The sequence below is a fragment of the Varroa destructor genome, unplaced genomic scaffold (assembly GCF_002443255.2).
Source record: "Varroa destructor unplaced genomic scaffold, Vdes_3.0 BEIS01000003.1, whole genome shotgun sequence".
Classification (NCBI taxonomy): Eukaryota; Metazoa; Arthropoda; class Arachnida; order Mesostigmata; family Varroidae; genus Varroa; species Varroa destructor.
This window is the reverse complement of record NW_019211456.1, coordinates 16124430-16145078: the sequence shown is the minus strand read 5'-3', so window position 1 is coordinate 16145078 and position 20649 is coordinate 16124430. Positions and strand designations below refer to the sequence as shown.

The 20649-nt window shown below is 36.1% G+C and overlaps 2 protein-coding genes and 1 non-coding gene across 4 annotated transcripts; 1 reads left to right on the top strand and 2 right to left on the bottom strand.

Annotated features, from left to right (window-relative positions):
* Nucleotides 1-5261: 5261 nt before the first annotated feature.
* On the bottom strand, nt 5262-5346 carry TRNAP-AGG (transfer RNA proline (anticodon AGG)). Its single transcript is given in 2 exon segments — nt 5262-5296; nt 5310-5346. It is a non-coding gene; the product is annotated as a tRNA-Pro (tRNA).
* A 1976-nt stretch (nt 5347-7322) lies between these two features.
* On the bottom strand, nt 7323-9776 carry HINT1 (histidine triad nucleotide binding protein 1). The gene is made up of 4 exons (XM_022799702.2): nt 9642-9776; nt 8305-8415; nt 7915-8052; nt 7323-7686 (listed from the first exon to the last, which is right to left on the bottom strand). The coding sequence occupies exons 2-4, from the start codon at nt 8413-8415 to the stop codon at nt 7555-7557; spliced, it is 381 nt and encodes a 126-aa protein (XP_022655437.1). The 5' UTR covers nt 9642-9776; the 3' UTR covers nt 7323-7554.
* Nucleotides 9777-16348: 6572 nt separating this feature from the next.
* Nucleotides 16349-20628, top strand: LOC111247438 (uncharacterized). 2 transcript variants are annotated; one of them, XM_022798347.2, is made up of 4 exons: nt 16349-16553; nt 17818-18511; nt 18961-19077; nt 19722-20628. In XM_022798347.2, the coding sequence occupies exons 2-4, from the start codon at nt 17972-17974 to the stop codon at nt 19893-19895; spliced, it is 831 nt and encodes a 276-aa protein (XP_022654082.1). In that variant the 5' UTR covers nt 16349-16553; nt 17818-17971; the 3' UTR covers nt 19896-20628. The 2 variants fall into 2 exon arrangements, with proteins under 2 accessions (XP_022654082.1, XP_086840849.1); XM_086984723.1 differs by lacking the exon at nt 16349-16553 and adding an exon at nt 17488-17538 and having other exon boundaries at nt 17745-18511.
* The last annotated feature ends 21 nt before the right edge of the window (nt 20629-20649 follow it).

The following is a 20649-nucleotide window of genomic DNA, read 5'->3' as shown; positions in this document are numbered from 1 at the left end:
GTTATTTAGTCTACTGTGCCGTATGAAGTCTTGGTCATGAATGGCTCGAATACTGGCATATGCAAGCGCCGTATTTTGTTCGAAAATTGAGAGAAATTTAATCAAAGTGGGCCCTGAAGCAGAGTGTTTGCGCTGAGGCCTATGTAACTACGGTGGCTGTCCATTATTATAAGGAATATCACATACATAAAAACCGTGACGGTACTCTAATATAACAATGTGTATGGCTTAAGGTACTTTTGTCTGGTGTTATTCTCCCTTCTCTATTTCTCTCACGAGAACTTTCGATCTTAGCAAACATACAAATACGCTGCAATCATGGTCAAACACAATACGTTGCACTTTAAATCAATAAATCTGCGAAGGTGTCGTATGAAACAACCCATAAGCCGATTTGCAATTCTAACTGATAACCAAATGTAAATACATAGTAAATGGTATTTGGTTTCGTTATCTTCCATTCTACTACATTCGGTAGACAAAACATTCATCATAGGATTTTTCGGCAAGCGCTATTTGTGTTAAGTCTATCAGTGTTAGGGATTTATATGTAATATACACAGTATATACCGTTGATAAACAAACAAATATATTCAATACACTTTTTTTCTAAAACCATTTGTTAACATTATAATAAATATAATCATTTGTTTATACTACTTAGGAACCAGCCAATCGGCAATAACGCTGGCACGGTGTGACTGAAATTATCCATCATTTCTATTTTCTGTTTACTTATTGCTAGGATGTTATCGTAGCACCTAGCATAAACGAAACACAGCATGGAATATACAGTATCAAAGCTCATATAATAAAAAAAATCAAAATTGTTGTATCTGGTATGTAAAAACATTTTGACGGAACTTATTCACTGTTTACTTTTTTTGAGGCGAATTGGACAGTCATACGCCGTTGCTGTCTAGGCTAGGTGTAACACAACCAGTGAAGACTGGCTTTAGCGAAAGAAATGTCGAACGGGCCTCTCTAACAGCAAACTAACTTACTATAGAAATTAGAATGCTATCACTACGGTAGCACAGAAACTATCCGTGCAGTGCTCACATTATGTAAATTTCCCGTAAGTTCAAACTGTATATCTCATCTAAGCTTAAGGGAAGCCTCGCAGAACTAGCCAAGAGTGCTTAGTTTCGCTCATGAGTAGTAGACTATACTAAAACTAACTTATTTGTAGTTTGAAAAACTGCGAGTAATAACTTTTTAGCTTTTGGTTTGGCCTAAATATAGTTTTGAAAAAACAGCAGACCGGTAAAAAAACGTACACAAATATTCATTAGTATTTCCATGTTTGTGCAAAGTAACTGCTAATATCATGTTGTCCAGTAGTACCGTGTTCAATTACAGTCTCAATATGTGACCATCGTTAGGTAAGCTGAAATGTTCAGATTCATTAAGCATTAAGTAATAAGCATTAATCAAAGCATTATGATAATCTTAATTATATTTATCAAATAAACTCAAAAATCATATCGGTGGCAAGAGCAATTTAAAGCAGAAACAACAAACACAAAGCAAGTCACCTTGGAAAATATCATATGACTCGTTAACATTTCAAAACCTGCAAGACTGTAGACACGTGACTGGTTATACTTGAACTTCATAGCTCCACTTGTACGATTACATAGTAATATTTTCATCGTCGGTAGATACCACAACCTTTAAAGTACCCATTTCTCGTATATCATTCCTTATACTTCGACTTAGAGCTTGAGTAAGCCGAATTGACACATGCTAACCGAGTGCCTCTTCCTTTATGACAATTAAATCTGCTGCATCACATTTAATCTACCTATGTTTTGCCCTTAAAAAACGGTTCGTCGCTAATAAACGGTTTTAATTACGCGGAAGTTCTGATTTGGAGACCCATTTATGGATATTTGTCACAACTATATAATTCTGCGGCATAACGCAGGAATAAATCTGTACCAGTGCTGCTTTCAGAGTCATTTTTACGCAGATAGTTTTGGAGCATTTATGCCCAATCGATGTAAATGCTTAGCATCCTGTCAGACGTTTCATTCTTCCCAGTTAGTTGTGCATGAGTAAAGTTGTCATCAACATGCACGTTCTTATATATGACTCTCATAAATAATTAGAACAAATAATTAAATGCTCTTTAGAAAGATGCCCATCAATACATGTTAGCACAAATGTATTGAATCACAGTAATGCTAAGAACACCAAGGCTATATTGTAATTAGCCGTTACCTGGTCGGCAATACCGAGTTTCGTATACAACCTAAAGAATGTATGCATGTTTAGCTTTGAACAGGAAGTATCTTTACCAGTTAGCTTTAAGTAAGGCGCAGCTACTTCTAATAACGTTGTGTTCATGACGTTGGTCTATATATTATTGGCTAGATAGCCAAACGAGTGATTTAAAATGCCATTCAATTTGATTTTCAAATTTCATTTTGAAAAAATGAAATTTGAAATTTTGAAAAAAAATTTGAAGAAATAACTTCTACCCACGAATAGCTGTTGACCTCAAGCTCACACAATGCGTATACAATGCGCAACGAAGTCGCCCTTCATTGAATACCTTGGAATTCCTCGTAGCAGCTAATGGTGTTTGTAACTAACTAGCACTTATTTTCATCACTCTGTGCCAACAACCGCAATGTGTGAGTCACCGTCGTAGGCCAAAACAAAATAAAAGGTTTAATTTCTCTGACACTTATAAAACCGGGTAGTACATATAAATATAAGCATTGTTACCATGCCAGTCGACTGCGTTGTACTCATTCAGTTCGTATGAACTATGCACGGATGACTTTAGCTATAATAGGGAAAGGAGAAACTTAGAAATGGGGAGGTTAATCCGGGAGCCAAGGGAAAGCTAGTGAAATAATTCGCTCGTAACAGTCCTATCTATTTTAAAATAGCTCGGATATGGAGGTTTTGGAAAAGAGTTTCAAATTAAAGATTATCCTTTTACAATTGGGATCTATGATCGAAAATGTGCAGCAAATAATTAATTCGACTCCCGAAAACGTAGCTTTTTCGTCCTCATACGTACTAACGTTTATGTAAATTTACTGTTGTCATTTCATTTCAAGTAGCTGATCAAACAAGTTGTTTCTATTTCCTTCATTGTTAATGGCTATAGAGCTTAACAAGCAGTGCTGCAGTGGTGTTTGCGGTCCCCAAAATCACGGCTTACAAAAAGGTTTTACGTAAGTCTTCCTTCGAGTTTGTTGTAGGTGTTATTTATTAATTTCAATGCATCGGCACGCACATTCACATAACATTCATGAATAAAGAAAAATTTTCGTATTTATCAATTTTTTCGGTCGTAAGTTTTTATTCAAAGTAGGCTAGCTGCTATTATAATTTATTTCGTTCGCAACAATAGCCTCATATTATTTACGGTACGGATGGACATCCATTATTTGTGAGTAAACGCTAATGGTAGGAACAATGATCGATAAACACTTGCAAACAACCCATGAGTTATTGTGCAGCGGTAACGCGTCCATTATCGAAAAAAAGAGCATTCGGAATGTGGATTACGACCATTCTGTACATTGTATTTTAACCATGATTGTAATGCGTTATGATGTACATATTTAACATGTATATATTTATATAATAGCTGCCTTATTTTTGATTAATTATCAAAACAAGATAAAATCACTAAAACGTGCATTACACTTAGAATGACCATGCTTATGAATCATAATTAACCATAGATATTCCATAATACTATGAAGCTGCTAAAGATTTTAGTGTAGTCCAACTGGTTGTGAAGAACGATGCGCACATCCCGCATACCCGCACTGCTCCCCGCAACTTCTTAAACAAGACACAACCTACCGATAAGCCTTAGTACACGCATGGTGACTGTTAACTCAGCTAGCTGAGTGATTATAAAACATCGTCTTGCCTAGCCAAGTTTACAGGTGTTCTACAGGGTTCCAAACAATCTTACCTGTTATCCGAAGCCTAATGCACTAGATCACCTGATATCGATGGAGAATGCATTAACTTAAGCTGAAAAATACACGCACTTATTCTCGCAAAAAATTGATTCGTATGCTGTAGCCTGTTCGGCCGAAGTATTGTAATGTAATTATAAATAACGATGCTGAACGAAAACGTTTCCCGGTAATCTCAAAGCAGCAGTCAACTATACGACACCGAAATGGTCATATAATAAAACTAAATATATTCGGAATTCTAGAAATAATTCAAATTTAATCTTTTCTAAAAACATGTGTGAGATTCTTTCAAAAATTAAGAAGAATTATTGCGAGATCTCTTCCTAGAAAAATCCCTCTTCCTAGACCCATGAAAGACGATATCATGGGTCGTAAATTTTTTAAGGGTTAATTAAGTCTGGGAAACCTTAGTAATATTGCAAATTTCTTCACTGTTTATGCCATGGTAAGAAACATTTTCGATCATCTATGTTAAGTGGTAGGTAGCATGCCTTTATTTTTGAAGACGGACGCTTCCGTTTCCAGGCTTACTGTAAAATCTGCATTAGCCGAACTAGTTTATCAAAAACCGCTAGCCCAGGCTTATAACGCTTTTAGAAACGCTACGGCAGTAAAGACACTTGAAACAGGTGCAGACATTTACAGGCCTATTTTTGTTTTGGACATGAATGTAGACCACATTGTAGGTATCACAGCTGCAAAAGTCACATCGAAGTCGAAGCAAATCAGTGAATATCACAGAGTGGTACGTTTATGCCACACCGTTAGCTCACAATGTTGTCGAACTTACGCTAAAGAGATCTACAATGGCTACCCTATAGAATAGAGAATTTCATACATAAAGTTAGGTATATTTTATATATTTTTTATGTTAGGTAGATATATTTTGTATTATAAAGCGATACCTCGATGACAAATTGTTGGGTCTGAATACCAAATATTAAAGAAAAAAACGCGTTCACATGGCTAACACACGTTACAAACGCATTCTTCCTATATTCTCCTGTTGTATATTGGACTAAACGTTGTATAGTGCAGAGAAGTAGCAGCCTTAAAATATGATGCAGACGCGCAGGCTTATTATTTGCGTTTTATCCAAACTCGCAGTTTACCCAAATATAGCTTATAATACCACCTGCGCTAACGTTTTATCTATCACCGGTTTGCCATTGTTGTTTCCCTTACAACACAATTGCCAATGGTCAATAACTTAAGACGCATTGTATTATACATGAGGCTCTTTAGTCACCCCAAATAATCATTGGAATACAAGTGTAAAAAGGAGGCAGAAAATTTAAAATATTCCGACACCAGGAATCGAACCCGGGCCTCGTGGGTAAGAGCAACGTATCCTAGCCACGTATCATAACCACTAGACCATGCCGGACGTCGTGATACGCCATTAAGCCATCGGCAATGGGAGGTTATCCAACACATTTCATAACATCCACGTGCCGCCTATTATTGGCACGTGGCAGCTCATCTTTTAATTAGGGACGACAAATAATTTAGAAATTATGCTATCAGATCACGCCGGGCGCGCAAATTTGCACCAATGCTAAAATTGTTTTGATCCTCTCTCACTTTCTTTTTTTCATTCTCGACGTAACAAATTTTGAGCGGGAAATTCGAAAAAATTACCTCTAATAATACACTGCCGCATCTAGTTTCCAAGATTGTTAGCCTCAAATATACATTCAATGGAAGAATAACGAGTGTAATAAGTTTATTGGCAGTGAAATAGCATTATAATAAAAATGTTGGTGTAAAGATTAACAAGTTATATTGTGATATAATTAGTTGAGATCGGTAAAAATCAGTAAACTTGTTAAATCAGAGTCTATATGTTTACGAAATTGTAGTATGACCTTATAATTCATGAAGCTGTGTTTTGACATGACGTCGTAATAGTGAATCTTGAGGCAATTTTTCTAAATATGGGGAGCACTGGTCGGAGTCATTTTGAATGTTACGTACTTCTTTGATACTTACAACAACTGGTTGTATATTTTAATAACTCTATTAGAGACCGGACTAATTACTTGATTTATTGGATTAAGAAAGTGACAAACCAACAGTTCATTAAATTATTTAGCGGATTTACTCTAAACACCACCGTTTTTGGGAACCCGATATTAATTATAATATTCGTTATTGACAACTCGTTCATCGGTCACGTTTTTAAATTGAAAAGTAATTCCCTCTAAGATGTTCTTCAAGTGTAATTCTTGGTCTTGTTTTTATCAATTTTTACTTTTTTTTGCTTATATTTAACTATTATCATATCAAGTGTACTCACGGAGCAACATTCAGTACGTCTATCTTTGAAATCTCTTCGGGTAGTCGACGCAAGCATTTTTTTACTCTGATCATAGCAGCGCGTATCAAATAATCCATTAATGTTTTGAGTTGCCCAGTTAATAAAAAAAAATAGGCTTCATTAATTTGATCTCTCGTCATAATTTTCAACGTTTACGAAGATTCCAGAAGAATTACTGGTAAACTGAGCGAGACTTCGGAACAAATTTCGAAGATTTTTTTCATGGGCCTTACGGGATTTTTTGTGAACAGTTAAATATGCAATTAACAAATAAGGTAAAATAATAGAACAAGCCTTTTCTCAAAGGCAAACTTGAAAATAAATGTGGTAAATTCTATGCAAGTGTCCTCTGATAATTTTAGTGTTAAGTCATAAAAATTCGAGTGGATTAGCGTTTAAAATTTCTAGGCAAACAGAATTATTGTTCTTTTTTTTAATTTTTGTAAGCCACACGAAAATGGTCCCGTAATTATCGTTCCGAAGTCATATATTTTATTCACGTATAAGCAATAAATTTCTAGGCGATCGAAAAGAAGGCCTTAAAACCTTTTTTCAGAAATTTTTACTCTCAGAGCCGGGCAGCATTAAAGACCCGTAAAACCGCGCGAGACAGGCAGCAACGCCTTCTTTCCTTCTCCGATAATGTAATATCGTTAGCATAATGCTAGAAGTACTATGGAGTCTTCTTACGCGTAGACATTCATTTGTACTGAGTAACATTTGTATTAAAAAAAAACAACCGCCCGTAGGTAGAACACGTTTCAGAAAATATGATCAGATCTGGTTTGTATAAGACAAATATCTTGACAGCTAAGTTTACTTGTACATGTAATAAGCTGATGTATTTGCTCGTGTGTTATAGGTTGTATATGATTTTCGTTGCAGACGATTTACTGTGAATTAAAACTTTACAGGTACTGTATGCCTTTTGCTTTCGTATATATTTTATTAGTACAATTTTTTTAGCCAACACCTTGTTTGGCGACCGTATTGCTGCTGCTGTCGGCTAACCGAATTACTGAAGCAGAAGGAAGAGTCAATACTAGAAATATCGTGGTATTTATTTCCAATAGGTACGGCCATACTTCATCGAACGTATTATCATATTGCACCTGCACTTCGCTATCTCATTTGCAAACGCATGCTAGTCCGTATCAATCATATATATATATATATGTAATTTTTAAATAGTTATTATATTATTAAATATTTACTTGTCAATTTATTGGGCCGTATCTACTTTCAGGAAACAGATAGCAACTCTCTGATCGCACATTAGCCCGGAGGCCAGTTAAGCATACGTCCTCCGAGAACGTGCACGTGTAAGTGGTAGACACTCTGGCATCCCTCAACGCCGTCGTTGATCACCATGCGGAACCCTTTAACCAGGTTTTGCTGCTTGGCCACCTACATAATTTCATATAAAGGACACACGTAGAAATATCAAAAATTACCCAAACTGTACGTTTTTGATAGTCAGCTATTAGTATTCGTAAAAATCACGTTATAACTAACTTCTAGATAAATAGATAGTGTTTTTTTATTGCTCTTAACAATGATTTTTGATCAAGGAAGCACATATTCTGTAAATATATGCTACCCTGATAACAATGAAACACTAAGACAACGGCACACCTTTTGCGCGACGAAGAGCAGGTGCCCAAGGAGCGCTTCGTCTTCTTCCTCAGCCAACGAAAGTTGAGCAATCGCCTTACGGGGGATCACCAAAAAATGAACGGGCGCTTGAGGGTTGATGTCATGAAACGCCACACACTGTAACAGATCAAATAGACGTTTTGTAAGTTTATGCATTACTCCTAATGGGCACAAGCTATCGACTAAGCAATGCCCTCGACTAAACAAAAATGTTTGATGCGAATGAATATATTGAATTTGACAGTCAATGAATAGATTGAATTAAACATCCCACTGGATTGCTGGTTCAAGTTGTTTTGGAGTTTCAAAAATTGAGTAGCGCCTTAAGTCATAATAATAATGACATAGCGGACATCTAATGAGACCTACCTTGTCATCTTCGTAGATGAACTTCGAGGGGATTTCGCCGCGAAGAATCTTCCCGAAAATCGTGTCTCCACCGGGGGTTGCAGTTTTAGCCTTTTCCACTTCGCTCGCCATCTATGAAAAATTATAATATATTATTAAAAAAATATCAGAAGAATAATATTGTTATAATAATGTTAAACAATGTTATTCAATCATTACACTACTTAGAAACAACACTGCAACCTTCATTTCGCCTATTACTACACGTATAAAACGCGTTATAATGAAAAATTCGTTGTAAACTTTTTTATACTGATGAGGCAAGGCGTAAGTACTTTTTTCATGTAGATAGTTTCAAGACATACGTGAAATCTAAAGAAGTATCGCGCCACGAAATAGTTCTTACTGTATAACTCTTAATGCACTGAAGCAGTCTCTATTAACAACGCTATACGTATTACTTAAATGAATTATTTTCAAATACAAAGCTTTGAGCTGGTGACCCGTCCACAATGCTGTTGTAAAACCGACTAAACCGAACGAAAGTGTCAAGACACACAAATAAATGTAACGGAACATAACAAGGTCGAACTCATCAAATCGAGTGACGCTTACGGCCTGTTTCTTTCATACTTTTTCAAAACTATTTAGGTATCGACGTAATCGAAAATACAAGCTAGTATATTTGAAGCAGAATATATTGGCGGATATATGTATATGCGGTAAAAACAGCTGTAAAGAAATATTACCTGACGTAAGCTACATTATGGCTACTAACGCATAAAGAATAACAAAGCCGTTCCCAAGCTGCCAAGCTTTCCAGCACGGATATCGTTTATGGACAGTGCTACAGGAACTCTCTAGGTTCACACACGGCCTCGCAGCCAATCCTTATTCTCGAAAATTTTCATTATAGTCAGGCTCTGGATGATAATTTAATAAAACTCTATTGCAGCGTCTGAGAGTCCTAAGCGTTTCATGTGATTGTTCAGTACGCAATATAAGTTCAGCATTCTATCCGTGTTTAAAGAATACCCATACTACTTTCTATCGCAGTCTCGGAACCGCTTTTGTTTGCCATCGCACGATAATCCAAAAACATACGAATTTTTTTTATGACACTAATTAGGCAACGTTTTTACTGTTAGTTGCTTTGAATAAAAGTAGAATCATGCCACGATTTTGAATTCTGTCGCGCACGCCCCTATTAATAAAGCTCAGTCATGTTTATTCATGTATCTATATATAAAAACAGATGAAAGTGACACTATAAAATACGTAAAAACTGTTAGCTACATATAATTTAATAACAAAAACATTTTTAATTGTAGGATTCAAATATTAGCTTGTTAGCTTACCCCTGACGCTAGAAACCCAGTCGGCTCAATGTGATGACATCGTGTGTTGTATACCCTAGTAGCAGACGCGCCATAATAACCCAAATGATCACAATCAGGATTTCCGTCTTTTATCAACCATAACAACAACACAAAAGAAATCCGAAAAGACTGCGCGGTAGAATAATATTGCCTATACGTTTTTCTGAGCTTGTCGTGACAACAGGCAACTTTAGTACGAAGAATTTCTTCTTTACAGAAATCGGTTGTCTAATAAAGGAAGATAAACTATAAACTGAGGAAAATTTTTGTCAAACCTGAAAGAAACTGATTTTAAACTATGTAATCAAAGTTGCTGAATTTGCCGCACTTCGCCTCTTATTTAATGTTGAAATAACAATCTTTAAATAAACCCTTGTTCTTGACATTGATCTTAAGAACAACAAGATCAAAAAGAAGTTATTTTCTTATTTATTCAGTAATTTTCTTCTTAATTATTAATATAATCTTAATTATTCAGTAAAATAAATGCAGGAAGATTTAAATACAATATTCGGTATAGAATGAATTATGATGACATGAAATTTTTCTCGCTTAGATGCTATCAAATTTTTTGATAAACGAGGTTATTTTTGTCAAGGACGGGAGACTATAATAACGCGGTAACTACTAGTAAATCTGGCTGTTGAATGATCATTTTGACTGTTTTATGCATTTGACCGTAATATTTTTCAATCGTTGTGTTAACTCTATTACGCGTGCATATTCCGTCATGCAACACACCAATAAATGTTCTTTTATTTTTGTCCTATTGATATCTATACCAATTAATTTACAAGCGTGAAATAATAATTTATTATTTCCCAGTTGTTAATAAATAAAGCGATTTGTTAGTATTTTTCCTGTCAAAGTTGTAGGCAAACTTTACATTGAAATATTTATAGCATACGCTCTTTTGTAACACACATACGGTTCGAGAGATGACAGTGGACTAGTACCGATTATTTCAGCGCTTCTATACAAACAGAATTACGGAGGTACACGTCAAGAATTGTTTCTATATAACAAAGCGTTCGATGTCAGCCAAAAATTTTAGACATCTAATTTTTATTCTAAATTCCAATTTCTAAAAGAAATCTAAGACCGTTCTGGAGCGAAACAAGTTTTGTAAGCTAAAAAAAGGGTACCCTATAATCGATGTACTTTGTAATATAATTACAATCGACGTTTGTGTTACTTAAATGTGTACAGCAATAAAAATTAGACCTGAAGCAGTTGAGGCTGATAATGAAACAGATTTGCGGTTGATAGTCCTCATCACAAAGATCCATTTAGCTCAGTAGTGTGATACTATTGTAATCGCATGTTGCTACGGCACACTTGGCATCACTGATAGTTTTCATAGTTTTTTTTTGAGGATATTTGAAATAATGATGCAAACTGGTTCGCATTTTAGCAATTGTCGACGATATAGACATGTATTGTTAAAAATGTCCATGTATGCTAGTTAAAAAAATATTTGAAAATATTGGAAAAAAGCTACGCAATTATTTTAAACTAAAAACTATGACTTTTCGGAAAAATAAATTCCATGTAAAAAGTTATTCTGTCACCATTCATTGTTCATAATATGCTAGATAAGTTGCCAGTGGCTGCCTAAGACGAACGCCGTAGACATTCTCTGATCTTATGCCGCAGCCTACGGTGCGGCTTAAGGCATCGATTGCGTCTAACATATATGGTTGGAGAGGTTTGATGAATAAGGGTGTTAGTTCTAGCCGCGAACGTTTTAAGAGGTAATAGTAAAAGGGCAAATTGCATCTATTAGCAATTAGTCCGCAGGGATATGCTAACAAAGTACAGTTAATATGTAGTCAGAGACATTAGCCTACCATATCAGTTAGCCCACAACTGACGGATTGGTCATATGCAATGCTGGACGTACAAAAACAGCTGGGTCGGAACGTTGGCCTACCCAAAAACTCCTGGCCACTACTCTCACCTAAGATAATGGTCTATCCACTGTTAATAACATTTTTGACGTTACGAATGACAAGTATAAACCTCGTGATCTACTAAAGGCTGTTTCATACCTGAGCTACGCTGTAGCCTGCCGGAGATATCTACCGATTAAGTGCAGTAGAAACATATTCTCGATACCTCGAGTTTTCTCAAAACTTGACGACCCGAAATTGCAAGATGATGATTTTCTTGGAAAGCTTATATTTTTTTTCGGCCATTGAACGATCTTTTATTCGAGAAAGAAGATCACAATCCTAACAATTCTGGCCCAGTACCTGTAGGCAGCAGCTAAGAATGTTTTAGTTGAGGTACTGCTAGACAATGATTTTATAGAACAACTCATGTGAGTGTTGAAAAGGATTTTGTGGATGAACGTTAATCTGGAAACTGTATGATGTGCCTGGCATGAATGCATAATTCCCTAATGCAGTCGACAATGATGAGGATGATTTATGATTTTGTATTACGCGTACTTAACTTTGATGCATATATAGTAAACGTACGTTTAACTTTCCACATGTTGATAAGTTATTTTTTAATAATTCTGGGAAATTCTACGCTAAACACTTATATATAAGGCCTGAAAGGCTCAAACCTTGTCTCACTTGATTTTAACAAGCGTTTTGTAGTTTTATACTTCTAGAAAAGTGAGCAACGTTTACATGTCTGAGCCAGCTGTTTAGCCAATCATGGGTGCACCTATAAGTTCGGCCATTCAAAACAAGTATCGGAAGAAACTTGTGTTGGAAACTCGACCGGTAAAATTTGCGTTACCTAGTTCACAATGCTCGCAGCTTCCTGAATTCTATTCCCATCATTATGTTTTTATTTTAACCCGAAACCTATAATACAAATAATCTGAATTTTGAGACATCAAATTGTATCAGGTCATAAACGGAAACCTTGGTTTTTTTGCTAACTATAAACTTATTTTTACTTAAGATCGATCTCAATGATCTAACCGCCTTTTAAATGGAAAGTTGCCCTCTATGTTTGACCAAACTCGCAAGAGACCGACACATATATATATATATATATATATTTGGATACCTTTTAGAAAGTCATTAACTTATTCTTAATTTGGGTAGGTAAGAAAAAACCGAAGACCGAGGCAAGTTCATACTGGAAAATGGCCGCAAACAGGATGTATTTCTTCCGGTACGCGATGAATTATCGACCAGTCCTACAGCATTTATCAAATGGCTTTGCCTAAGTTGGGCTGGATTTTAAAAGAATATAATTTTCTGTTACTAGATATGCCTTAGTTTTAATGGAGGTAATTAGAAATACCTTAAATGGACGTATTTTCTTTCCTTCCTGATAGATCCATAGCCTTTGTTAGCCGAAGTATCAGGTGAGGTAGGGCATATCGCGGGCATTCTTACCAGAACGCTTATTTATCTATCTCAATTGCGAGTTCCAGTCAATATGGGGATTCCTTTACAAATCAGAGCATGTTGGTTCTTTCCGTATGGTTCCTGTGCAGATCGTCACGTACCGTCGACCTCGATGTCTTGCGGATTACAAGCCTATCATCGCACAGAGAAAATTATCGTATTCTATTAATCGATCAGCTTTCGTCCAGTTAAGTTTAGCCAACTGGGTAACCGAATTGTTTTTTCTTAGCAACCCCTTACGTACATACTCTATTGCATCGTGCATTTCATTAGCATCTTGTTTAACTTAGAATGTCGTGTCTATCACGTGGTTGTAATTCTATCTATCTAGGTAGTATCTGAAGTAGCAAAAATCTTGTAGATTTTGGGTAGAATTTTGATTTACTTAATGACCCAAACATATATCTGGGAAGTGCAAAAGTTGTACGAACATAGCGTTGAGAGGACTTGAGCAGGAACAATCTCTTCCAACCAAAGGCTCTAGCCGATGCAAAGCAGCTATTCTCTGGCAAAAATACTAAGCACATCCAAAACGAGAGTCTAGTTTGGCTCGAGCATTTCACTTCCCAACTGTTGTCTTAACGCAACTGATTAGCCACTGATCTGCAGCTACTTTGGTTATCATTTATTAATCTACAAATATCCTTTGTTTCTGAATTGGGCTCGGGTTGCGGCATCGGCTTGATACAAATGTTTTCTATGAACATGTGTCAGCTACTATATTTCTATCTCATTATATCAAAACATGCGTAGAAGCAATTTTATCAGCGCAGAACTTAGAGAAGCGACCAGTTTTCATACTGGACTTCAAAGTGGAATATTGTTTTTGTTTACCAATATGGGTACTCCAAGAACATGAAGTATGGAACGTTCTGCTCACAGCTCGAAGTTCTGTTTCAGTTCGCGTAAATAAATTATTGTTGCTTATTGCTGAGAATGGCGGATGCACATGTTGGCTGCATTTCACCAGTGCTGCTTTCACTTTATAATAGCTCGCGACTATGACAAAATGTAACGGTCTAAATATATATAGCCCAGTTATCAGCCTAAAGTGCGCCATAACTTTCGACTCTGAATTCTTTCTGGGCACGATTACGCGAGCCATACGGTGTGCGTGCACCACGCCACCTTCATATATGTCATTTTTCGCTTTTTTTTTTTCCATCATCCTTTTACTGTGTAAATACTTTTTCGTAAGAGAAACATCTTTATCAGAATACTTCGCGCGTATGTTCGAATCCGAACACATAACTTGTGCAATTATCGTCTCGGCCATCGCCCGGGAGACGTAACAGTCTGGCACTGTTAAGGCGATCCAAGGCTAGAGAAACTGTCAAACACCGATCACGGGTTCTTCAAATGCCGCTCGGTGGGTTTGCATTAAGTCTAACTTCTTATAGGGTTCAGGAGCCTCAAACCTATTTAAAAATGCTGTATTCTTTTCATGGTGTTTCTCTGCATCTCTCTTATTGATAAAGCCGTCGACTATAGACACCATCATAGCCGAAAGATCACCGAATAGCTTTGTCATAATTTATGATGTGATGCTTGGTCCAACCAACTCGAGACCATCTCTGCTTGATGCTTTTGTAGTGTCGGATGCTTGCCAGTGATGAGTAAACACACCTATTTATATGTCGATGTAGTACTGAATTGTTAGTTTACTTAGCATGAAATCCTGTAGCCTATTTTCGACAATCTCTTTCACCTCCTTAGCCGTTAGTCAACGAGTCTACTCTCCTTATGAGCTTTCAGGTCTGATAGGTCTACCTATCGAGAATTGACATATCTAAAGTGGTAGCGCTTCAAGGGATATAAGAAGAAGTTCAATTTCGCATTTATTCGATAAAGTGAAGACACATATCCGTAAAGGCTTTTTTCTTTCTGGTTAGCCAGAAAAGCATATGGATTTCGTGGCGTTACACAAACATAAACTACCAGTAAGTTAAGTACAACGAACTCATTATCACTCACCCTTCGTTGATTAGCGCGACAGGGGTCAATGTTGCCTGTGAACGGCGTTAAATACTAGACATGTCCTTTCAGCTTTAAAGCTATTTCTCATGACCGCCGCTCATGACCGCCGAAGGAAAAGTGGTACCAAATAAATATGTGCGTATATCGGGTATTTCAAGAAAATGTATACACAATTTGTACGATTATCACTTCAGTTTGATTTACACAAAATGTATAACTTCTTTTCCACAGATGTACGAAATAATTGCTGTTCCGGTCGATTCAGTACCGGCAATAGTAAGCTATTGATTCACAAATTTCAGCAAACACCTTATACGGCATCGCGACACATTTGTATTCAATTGTAGCTCCGAAATTATTTAGCGTCGTCGGCTCTCTGGCAAAGGCCTTTTTCTCCATAGCAAAATGATCCGTTAGTATCCGATCAGCGAAACGGGCGGGATATTTTATAAGATCCCCAAGCTATTTGTTTAAACGATTCTTATCAGGATATTTCTTGCATCACAATGACAGTGCACAGGTGGCCCATCCTGTCGAAAGTGACATACATTCGCAATCTTCATCGAGGTCTTCCTACAGGCGTAATAAAACAGACTTTTGTAGTAAATTAGACCAGTTGACACCAGTCGCCATACTAGTAAATAAAAAAAAAAAAAAAAAAGGTCTGAATAAATCTCTGTTTGAGATGCCGCACCGTACTGTGAGTTTTTACAATTATAATTATGTCGATTAATTATATATTAGTATAAGCTTGGTTTTATTGCTCCGAACTGTTTTTATCAAAAACTCTACGTTCTATTCACGTTTACTCTTTAAAATTGGCAATAATATTTTCTTCAGTCCGAATCCTCTTAATTGCGGGTACCATTTGCAACATTTTAAATTGCGATGCACATCTAAGTTGCTGATGTGAAGCTTATGATTGAGTATCCCTAAAAATACCAAGATATGTTACTATAATTTTTCAGTACAGAAGCTCGTTAATGTTTGTCGTCGTCTGGAATCCTGTCCGCGAGAATCTTAAATAATTCTATCCGTTTAAAAGTTATCTTTTATCTAATTAATTGTAAGTCGTGTATTTGCAGGAAACTTCCTGCAATATTACCGTTGTGCTCCTAATACATTGTTATACCTCGAATAGCATTTAAAAATAAACCTTCTTGCGGTTGACTTATTATTTCTAACTAACTATAGTCTGGCTGGAAAAACAATCAGGGAATACTGGCTTGCTAAACATTATATACTTTGTTTGGGACACGCTGTAGAATCGACACATTAACGGGGTCTATTAGAGGAAGCGTAATTTTGAATGTTGCATGCGACAACAGGTGTACCTGCTAGCACGAATTCTGCTGATTTGTTAAGTATGATTTTTTTTAACTGTTATATGTAAAAAATTATTCTAAAATAACAAAAATGAGGGATAAAAAGATTTCAACAACGAAAACTAACTTCTTGAATGACGTTACTTTCATTCCAACCCGGAACGAGCCGAATTCAGAGCATGCGTACATATCTTATTGAAATGTAAAACGGAGTGAGTTACCAAGAAAAAAAGCTTTTTTCAGTTACAGACACCACACAGCACATACCGGCCACGATTTAATTGTACCTAATTACCACAGAGCGCTAAACTAAGATTCCTTATATTAATCTAAATGATATACAATGTGATGTGTGTGTGTTAGCTAAGTTCTTATTTAAGCATCAATTTACTTGTAATGTTTTTAATAACAATATAGGTATTTGTGGTTAGTTCTACCCGTCGCCGATTGTTCTCAATATGTCAACAAAAAACGTGTTAATCAATTCATACAAAAAAATCAGGCTTCCAAAAACGAATGAAGATGTCGGAACTCAAATGATTATCGCCTCCTGTAGAATCGTTCTAGCAACCTCAGTATGACAGAAAGGTTCGATATTTACTCCCTAATGCCGATAAAGGAAATGGTACAATAATACTTCTAAATATAACTTCTCCACGCTATAGATAACCATTGTCGATTAGTATAGCCTAGAACTTTGAAATAGAATAAAATATTAACTATACAGTATATATAGGTCATTTGTTCAAAATCAAGAAATATATGTATATACATATATATGTATATATCTGTAAATGTCAGCGCTATTGTGTAACATTTTATCGTTCCTAATTTAAAGAAAATTCGTGTCTTATGTTATTCGGATATTCTGTTATTGAAGTTTTGTTAAAATACTTAGATATTAAGCAGAAAATTTAATTTCTAAACGTCTAAGGAATTATCTGCAGTCGATTCCACCTAGTATGTATAAACGAACGTATATATACTTAACTAATACAACTCTGTATTCCTGCGTAGGCTAATGTTGTTGTATCCGCTTTTATAGATTTTAGCAGATATTTTTTTGTTTTGCTACGTCTGTAACAATCTAAAGTTATACGACGCATCGTATAACGTCAACATTACACGGTGCATCAACGCTCAGCAACAAAAGAAGCGTTTTACAGTGACTGGTAGAAGCCATACGGAGTAACAATGGTATATTAATTGTTTAATTGAGTTTCCTTCTGTGTAAAAAAATTGCCTATTATAATGTGTGAATGATATGTTTTCCAGTATGAGATCACTGATGATTATGAAAATTAAAAAAACGTGAAAAAAGACTATGTTTCTGATCTTGGTAAACATTCTGTTATAATATGTAGCTGTTCATAACGTCTAATTTATAACGTAGTCATTTGTAGTTTTAGGAATAAAGGTGAGAGATTTACATAATCGGTTAACAGAACTGAGGGATTTAACCACAAATGTCTCAAGTCTCAGCAGGGGACACAAGCAATCTCGTCTATGAATGTCGGTGTGATGCGATGCTGAATACAATACACTCATTTGCTACCCGGAGACCATCAAGTCCACAAGGATCGACGAGTTAATCGATAATTATTCAGCACTTATCAAAGTGACGGTCGCGATGGTGGAGATCCGCGTGCAACTGGACGGAAGTTACAACCTATGCCGAAGCATTCAGTATCCATCATTATTTATCAGGGCAGCGGGTCCTCTACGGGTGGCATTTTCGGCTTTACTTGCGGCAGCAATTATCGTGGCCTTTATTATACGTGAACAATGTCAGATTTCGATAAAATTTCAGGAAGATAAGGAAAGGAGTGCGCACTTGAGTTATTCGAAGATATGCCGACGATTTTTGCCTGCTCTTTGCGAAGGAAGACCTGTTGTTAGCGGAAGGATTTTCGAAAAACTTGACTGTACAAAAGTGCGAAATAACAGGTACTTCCAAGAACGTAAGTGTTTTCACGGCTACCCACAGTTCTTGCTTTCGCCTGAAAAAGCCGCTGACCTTATGAATCTAGTACGATTTGTTAGTACGTTCAAGGATCGTGACCAAGCCGCTGGGCCGCGAATAGCAGTGCGCGTCCTGCACAGCACGCTTATAAAACAAATAGTCTGCTTACTTAAACGTTCCGTGTGGATCAGTGCCAAATTGGAAACGGTAAGAAGCAGGAAGGAAACAGAGATTATGTTCCATTATGCTTTGCACACGCGAACTTGTTGTATTTTTTCATAGTTGCTTTAGTAGATATACGAAAAATGAGCCCGTAAATAGTTAAAGCGTTGGATGTTGAAGGTTAGACCTCAAATATTGAACGGCGATTCGGAAATGTGAAAAAAGCTTCGAAGTTCGCTTTAAACATCTTATGCCTACCGCTACTCATATCAAATAAACGTATTTCATTGTGGCCTATTGAATCATATGTTTGACCCAAGTAGTGCCCGTTGTTGTTACTTCAATGTTTGTTTTAGCATATTCTTTATCTTAAATGGGCATAGTTCGTTCCAGTTGATGCCAGCATTTCAGTTATTGCATCTCATTTTTGTGTAGAGCAAAGGCAAGTCTGGTTTGATCAGTTCATATTATTTAAGTATATGTGCCTCCTGAAGGTCTACAATCGTATTGGCGGTGGCGGATGTAAGTTCGTGTCACGTCAGCTTCTCGACGGCCTCGAATACTTAATTTCCGCAATACCAAAGCGTGACAAAGAAGAATCTCCGGATGAGGTAAATATCCCTCTCAAAACTTATTCTTAGAATTAGCAAATTACATGCGTGTCCGAATGAGGTACGATCAAGCCACTTCATATCAGGAAAATGCATCAAGTAAGCACTGTATAAGTCGACAGTTTTATCAGGATTGCACTCTGCACGGGTATTATTAAAATACCCAAGCAGATGAAAACCGGGCAAGGTAATAACAATGACAATGGGAGAATCTTCTTATAGTAGTTCTTTCTTACTTGGAAATTCGTTAAAAGAAGTAAAGCAACATTGTGGTGCTCTTTTTAGCTTTCTTCACAAACCTTGATTATGTATTCATACATTTTCTTTTATAATAAATAATATGATACGAAAAAATTAATACAACCGTTTAGTATATTTAAGGCTTACAAAAAAACTAGGCTTATAGTTGCGAATGCATATGGAATCCACCGAACACATGTAAAACAATAATAGGTATTCTCGAAGTAACTTACAATAATTGCCGCAATAAAATTGTAACTGTATTCATATAAAGATTCAAAGTTTTTCGACTAATAACTTGATTTCAACTATTCTATTCCTCATAGTTTTGAGCTTTTTTAGAGAGCTACATCGTATCTGGTTGTGATTTTTTCATATTATTATCACTAACGTATGTATTACAGAATGTCGTTGCTGCTGTCAGATTCCTAATCGGCTCGATCCCGCTTGTGGCCGAATGTTCGCAGCTCGTCGATCAGGATTATGTTAATCAGTTCATAGAAGAGTTAAAACTTGTAAGGACAAAAGAAGACATTGAACTGTATCATTTACCCCCGCGGATGAATTCGAAGAAATAACTTTGAATCACTATGATATTGGGACTCGATTAATATCCAAGCCTGGTTACCAAGATTACCAAAACCGTTTTCTCTGCGATTAAAATAACTAACACGTTTTAACTTAACTGAACGTATCATCCCATGATATATATATATATATATCATGGGATCTTAGATTTCAAATAAAAAAGAACAGTTGAGCGAGATCAATCTTTCATATAATACGTAACGTTTCCGAGCGAAAAATTTAAATAATTACTTTCCAATAAACCTGTAACTTAGTTTGTTTGACGATGAAAGGCTTTCTGATTTCGGACGGACAATTTTATTTCAACAGTTTCATTTAATATATAGATAACTAAAAGAAAACATGCAGGGCGATGTAAAAAAAGTTGGCTGGAATAAAGCACACGTTACACTGATACACCCAACTTAAAATACGCTAGTTTAGCAGTTTTACTGTTGCTAAATTAGTTACGTTTATAAAAATGAAAATGACGTTTCATTTATTAGCTAAAAGTAATGTAATCATAGCAATATTTATTTAGGCTAATTTAATTTATTTAACAACCTTAATTTAAGACAGGAGGCTGGGTCGAAACCAAAAAGAAGGCTTTAGGCAAATGTAGTTCTACAAACATATCAGTTATGCAGGTACAGTCGCGACGATCGTATTTTATTGAAAAATTTCGACAAGAATTACGGAAAGTTTTACGAGAGCCGGAAGGCTTTATGTGTAAAAATACATCGCCTAAAAGACCTAAATTAAATC